Raw genomic sequence first — 6,144 nt, 5'->3', positions numbered from 1 at the left:
ATTATGATTCTGTATCTGTTATGGGTTGAAAACCTTGGTTGGCTAAGGCTGGGAGCCTAAGCCTGATTAGGTTAAGGGTGAATCAGAGTCCAACCTCTCCGATGTAAACAAGAAAGCTTCCCTTTCTTGTTCTCTTCTTTAGCTTAATCTAGAATATCTTTGGCTACGTGTATGTTGTGTACATCCAGCTACCGTGCCGTAACAGTATCATTTCATATAGTAGCTTTATTTCCTCCAAAACATTCTTCTCGTCGACTTATATCGCGGTCGCTGTAGTAATGACCCATTCAATATAATAAAGCCAGCAATCCAATTAACCAAACTGACAATCGTTCACGTACTGACCGAGCACTTGATAAGTGAACCTATCCCTCTCCAGCTTCAAAATCTCCGACACTTGACGTCCTTGACGGTCCTTTAAATCCTTCTTCTTACTATTATTCGCCTGATTGCTTTCGAAACCCTTATAAACTAGATCGCCTTTATCATTATAAATCGTATCGCCCCTAGAATCATGAAGCAGCAAATGCAATCCGCACTTATCCCAAACCTTGAGCACGATAAACCCTGCCGCTAGCGCCGCCGCATGATCCAGTGCAACATCGATGTTGAACGCGTCTATCCCCGACTCCACACGGCTATGTTGGCTGAACGGCCCGACGAACGCGCCGCGAAACATCAGCGGCTTCTTGAATTCGTTCTGGAGCAGGTAAAGCAGGATGGTTTGCTCCTTGAGTCGGGATGCGTGTGCGAGCTCCGACACGCTGCGGCAGATGATCTGGCCGCGCAAGAAATCGTGCCATGGCCATTCCTCGACATATCGGCTTTTGGCGCCGATAAGGAAGGCCCCAGCGAGCAGCCAGCCGAAGGTGACGAATTGGAAGGGATCGACGCCTTCGATCTTTTCGCCGACAAGGAATGGGACACAGAGCGAGCCGAGTATGATGACGATGGCGACGGCCAGGACAACAGTCGAGTACTTTGTTGTTTTAATGCGGACAGAGTTTTCACATATCGCCCAGCTCTCTTGCTCTGATTCTCCCCTCTTGTAGTCATTGAAAAGCCCGAAAGCTTTCCTCCTCAACTCCATGGCAGCGTGGCTCTGAATGGGGTTCCGACGCTCTTTGAGACTTTTCATTTCCTCTGTATGACGGAATCCGTTGTTAGCGATTCCAAATAGTTTTGAGTTAGCATAATGAGTTACCTTCTAAACCCGTGAAGAGAGGACTCTGCGAACTCGGAATCGTATCCGAGTGAATCATCGTCGGTAGCCCGATCTTTTTAGGGGTAGTGATCGAGAACTCTAGTTCAAGGGTTTCTTCACGGGGTCGGTCCAACTTTTGCGAGTCCGGGTCCTTATAAGCAATCGTCCAAGCCAGTGCAGAGTGAAGTTGTTCGACCATGTCAGAGTTTTTCATGAAGCTAAGAGGTACTAATAGGGAAATAATATCGTCGAGCTGATCCGTTCTCTTTTCTCCCTTAGCCCGATATATGGGAGAAACTTCTCCCTTCACAATATGGTGCCAGCAGACATTTGCCACGTTCGGCGCCTCTGGATCACAATTTACAATGCGCTGGGAGTTCGAGACCAGTAATTGGAATGCCGTGTGGCTATATCGGAACTCTTCGCCGTCAGATGTTGTTGAGATTTGGCCGTTCTGGTGCACAGCTAGCTGGCGCAATGTTCGGTTCAATCCATCTCGGTAAATGAGAGTGCGTACTGGCAATGCGACCGAATCCGAACCCAGGAGTCTGGTGTTCAAGTTGCTCAACATCCCATTAACCAGTTGAAGCAAAATATCCCTGAAGTGGCTCTTTGACTCATAGTACGACGCGGCTAGATTTGGGTCGTCAGGGAAGACGACCTTTGCCCCCTCTTCTCCTGAATTCACATGTGGGATCTTAACTTTTATCCAGTCTTCATCTTCCTGCTCCGTTTGGATTTGTCGCATTACATCTTCTCCTTTAGCTAGAGCCTTTTCCACCCAATGGACCGGATCTAAAGCGATAAACTTGAGTTTGACTGCCCATCTTGCCATAACTGCAATGATGTGAGCATTCCAAGAATCATTTTTTGCGATATGCATGAGCCACCAGGCCAAACATTTGAAAACAAAATCGACCAAAGCATGATAGACTTTGATGTTGTTGGCTTCGTCGTCCAACCGCTTCGGTTCGCGACCATTGATTCGAATCGTCCCGTGGGGTTCTCTCTGGTAACGCTCTCTGATAAGATCTCGGGCTTGCTTGAAACTTCTGTAAAAATCATAACGGTGGAAGTGCTCTAGGATCAACAGATAGTTGTCATGGTTGATAACTTGGAGGTGAGTTTCGATTTGGTCAAGCACTTTCGCCAGATCCTGAAATCCTTCTGGGTTGGTAGTACCCAAGATGCCGTTGCTTTTGAATAGGGGTGGCTTATCAGAACGTGCAAACTCGGCGTACTTGGCTATCTCCTTCTTGATCATGGCATTCTCGTCTTCTAATGTGAGGCCAGATATTATAGCATTCTCAAACCTAGGGAGATTTTCGAAGACGTAAGTCCCGTTCGTCCAGCGTTGATAATCCGTTGCTGCCTGAAATATTCGATCTTCATCTAGTTGGACTAAGATTCTTGGTATTTTCGCAGAGTTATCAGGCCAGCGAAGACCTAGTTCGACGGGTTCGAAGCCGATATTCTTCTCCTCATGACTTAAGTGATTGATGAGCTTCACGGAGTAAGTAGAGAAGAATCGCATTACTTACTCGAAGCCCGATTCCGAGTTTACATGCTTGTGCGCGGCTACGGAGCCTCGACCACGACCGTTTGCCGGGAAGGAATTAGTTCGCGGTTCAGGTCTAAATGAAGTTGTTCGCAACATTGGTGAGGTCGCTAAGAAGTGCTTCTTCCAACTGCAATCGCTCAGCGGCCGAGTACTCGAAAAGTTGGAGCAAATGCCAACTGGCAGGTTCAACACCGTACCAGGACGCTGCCAAGGTAGAGATAGCTTTTCTATCACAGTGAAGTCGAAAATCTTCTACGTCCGTTTTCGCTAATGAAGCGCCGCCGACAAGATAGGCCTCTAAAATCCTGCAGTGCCGATAGCTGGGGCTATGCAGACGGAAGGATTTTTCCTCAGCCTTGTCCTGCAACAAGGATATGGCCCATGTGATTTGACTGGTGACCAGCCCCAAAAGCCTACAGGGTAGATACCTGACGCATGCAGAGTGAGGGATTTTTACTTATGGTGTCCTGCCACAAGAATTCGGCCGGTGTGATTTAACCGGAACCGGCCTCAATTATCGTACGACATGGCCTCACCGGTCAGTAGTAAGAACCCGCCTTGAATCGCAGCCTTAATACCTAAAAGACCCTTCTGAACATTTGTTCGGTTCTTTTATCACATCTGCTTCAAGCGTGACGAGGAGGTTTACTATCTCTTCTTGTTGGGTATGAGCTGGCATGAACCTATTCTGGTGGCCGTGAGGTCCGCGATCAGTCCCAGTGCCGACGCAACTTAATTTCTCCTCCGATAATATTGGATTCGATTCCTTTTCAACTCTTTACTCTTGGATATATTTCACCATGTCTGACGAAGACTATTCAAAGTTGAAAGACAAGGTAGCTGCCTCAGGGCAGGGGAAGACGGAAGAACCAAGTCCGAAAAACCACCACTCCAGATAACTTTAGAGTTAACCATTGCTAGATATCAAACATTCGGAAATTTCAATTCGGCAACAAGAGCCGAAAAGCGGAGGTCCGGCAATTATCACGGAGAAATCAGGAACTGTTCGCCCAGATAGACAGTTTCCAGAGTACGCCATGGTTATCCGGGACAAAATCAATGCCAAATACGAGCACCAAGGAACATTTCTCGAAATCCAATCATCGATTATGCAGGAAGCAATTCGAAGCGCCTTTAGTGAACACTCACAACTCGATGTTCGCGCGGACCCGATCATCTTTCAGAAGCCATATTATCCATTGTTTCAACGTCGAGACAAGATCAAAAAGATTGCGGAAGCCGCATTAACATCAAACGACGAAATGCGAAAGACGCATTTCAAATGGTTGCTGAAATTCATGGACGATAGTTTCCAGGAGCTGGAAATCATTCACAAGAGCCAGGTTGTGAAAGGTCTCATTGAATTTAAGCACGTCCAGATGATTTTTGCTAGTGGAGGCATTTTGGTTGGAGAGGAAAATGGACTTCAGGAATGTGTAATCTTACATGATATCAGTGACATTCTAGAAGATAAACAGAAGGGCGGCAATTACGTGAAACTCAGAGCTTTCAGATGGCAATACAACGGAACAATGTTTGGTCCTTCGCTCAAAAAGATCCGGTTGGATGAGTTTTCAGCAGCCCGGCAGATTACCGAGCTGGACTATTACCCTATTGAGGCTCTCTCGAAAGAAAAGAGGGAGAAGCTATTCGAGACATTGATCGAACGCGGTAAGAAGTGGTGCGAGACTGTCGAGGTTATAGATGGCAAGCATTACAAATACAACGGTAAGTAAGAGTATTTTCACGGCGCACAGATCGACTCTAATTTGTACTATAGGCGTTGTTCAAGTCCCAAGAAGGAATGTTAACAAGCCCTGGAAAATAGAACTTGTTCCAATACATGTAGGTCATTAAGTGACGTATCTCTACTGGAGGGATTAACGATTTCCAGGTATCCGGTCGCATCGTGTTAAGTCATGAATCATTCGTAGCCACATATCCTCGACTTGATGTTAGCCTTCATACAACAGCGCGTCGATCTCAGAATTATACCATCCAACCGCCAAAGCAAGAACAGGATGGTGAGCCGCTTGGTCTTCCTGAACTGGATATTTCAGAAGAGTCATGGATTCCAGAAGGCGACATCTGGAGCTGCGTGCCGAAAATGAACGGGGACGTTGAATTCGTACCAAGTCCGCTGCAAGCGTTAATCTGCCCTGCTTGGTCACCAGGATACAGCCTTTCCGAAAAAGAATGGGCGTATTTCGACATTAAGCGAGCCAAAGCTATTGACTGGAAAGAAGACCCGATCCAGGAGCTTCAGCTCGATGACAACGAAAGGCAGATATTGGTTGATGTTGTTACGGAGCATCTGGAAAATGGAGCATTTCGTGATGTTGTTGGAGAGAAGGGACAGGGCTTGATTATTCTGCTTTACGGTCCTCCAGGATGTGGAAAGACTCTTACGGCAGGTGAGATGCAAATTGCGTGCGAATATTCCGAGATACAATTGTCTAACTACATAGTAGAGTTGATTGCAGAACAGAAGCGACGACCTCTTTTACGAATTTCTTGCGGTGATCTCGGCGAAGATGCATGGCGTACGGACAGAGAACTTCATAACCTTCTCAAACTAGCACTGAAATGCTCCGCAGTCGTACTTATCGACGAAGCCGATGTATTCCTCTCAAAAAGAGCTGAAACCGGTACCGGCAATTACGACCACAATGGTCTTGTTGCGGTGTTCTTAAAACATCTCGAGTACTTTCCTGGCGTTATGTTTCTCACTTCGAATCGAAAAGATGAGTTTGACGACGCGGCCGAATCTAGGATTCACATTCGTTTACAGTACGAGGCATTGGACGTTGATAGACAGGCAAATATCTGGAAATCGCATTTGAAGGGTTCTCATGTCCCTGAAGATTGGGATCTCGATGTTTGTCGAGAATTGGCAAGGAAGTACGACATCAACGGACGAGAAATCAAGAATTTGGTTCATGTTTCAACGGCTATCTGTCGGCAGAGAAACAGGAAGCTATCTATAAGCGATATTGAACAAGTGTATGCGTTGAGGCGCAAGCCAACTTCGAAGCCTATTCAGGTCTAAGTGCGATCTCAGGGGGGGTTAGGAGGTGTAAGGGTCTCACTGTAGGGAACCTCCAATCGTGAGGCAAATATTGAATTATTGCTATAAAGGAGGAATCTATCTAAAGTGTGCGAGGCGTTATGTCCTGATACTGTAGAGCAAACGGGCCATAAGGCTACAAGGTATCTAGGTCTATAGACCTCTGATCTATCATACTACCCCCTCCTTTAAAACACGCGAAGTCTACTAAGCGCTCTATCTAATGATATAATAAGGTCGTCGTCCTAATCATCTTTTTCTTTAATCAATTTAGGCGTAAGCTATGCCAGAGCTCGTTATTTATAAAGGCTG

The 6,144-nt window shown here is 46.4% G+C and overlaps 4 protein-coding genes across 4 annotated transcripts; 2 read left to right on the top strand and 2 right to left on the bottom strand.

The window, feature by feature from the left end:
- Window positions 1-667: 667 nt before the first annotated feature.
- On the bottom strand, window positions 668-1,036 carry P152DRAFT_386104 (uncharacterized protein; the record flags this gene model as incomplete). Its single annotated transcript, XM_033675828.1, has 1 exon — window positions 668-1,036. A coding segment is annotated over one exon (369 nt), but the record flags the coding sequence as incomplete, so codon positions are not given.
- Window positions 1,037-1,111: 75 nt separating this feature from the next.
- P152DRAFT_305542 (uncharacterized protein) lies at window positions 1,112-3,221 on the bottom strand. The gene has a single exon (XM_033675120.1). It carries the CDS (start codon window positions 2,736-2,738, stop codon window positions 1,188-1,190), a length of 1,551 nt encoding a protein of 516 aa, XP_033529469.1. The 5' UTR covers window positions 2,739-3,221; the 3' UTR covers window positions 1,112-1,187.
- Window positions 3,222-3,238: 17 nt separating this feature from the next.
- Window positions 3,239-4,687, top strand: P152DRAFT_305487 (uncharacterized protein). Its single transcript, XM_033675119.1, has 2 exons — window positions 3,239-3,638; window positions 3,687-4,687. The coding sequence occupies exons 1-2, from the start codon at window positions 3,566-3,568 to the stop codon at window positions 4,499-4,501; spliced, it is 888 nt and encodes a 295-aa protein (XP_033529468.1). The 5' UTR covers window positions 3,239-3,565; the 3' UTR covers window positions 4,502-4,687.
- Window positions 4,688-4,872: 185 nt separating this feature from the next.
- P152DRAFT_406707 (P-loop containing nucleoside triphosphate hydrolase protein) lies at window positions 4,873-5,814 on the top strand (the record flags this gene model as incomplete). Its single annotated transcript, XM_033676886.1, has 2 exons — window positions 4,873-5,179; window positions 5,234-5,814. 2 exons carry the CDS (start codon window positions 4,873-4,875, stop codon window positions 5,812-5,814), a joined length of 888 nt encoding a protein of 295 aa, XP_033529467.1.
- Between the last annotated feature and the right edge of the window lie 330 nt (window positions 5,815-6,144).

Source organism: Eremomyces bilateralis (genome assembly GCF_010015585.1).
Source record: "Eremomyces bilateralis CBS 781.70 unplaced genomic scaffold P152scaffold_69, whole genome shotgun sequence".
Lineage (NCBI taxonomy): Eukaryota > Fungi > Ascomycota > Dothideomycetes > Eremomycetales > Eremomycetaceae > Eremomyces > Eremomyces bilateralis.
Note: the sequence above shows the minus strand (reverse complement) of the source record. Positions and strands in the feature narration are given on the sequence as shown.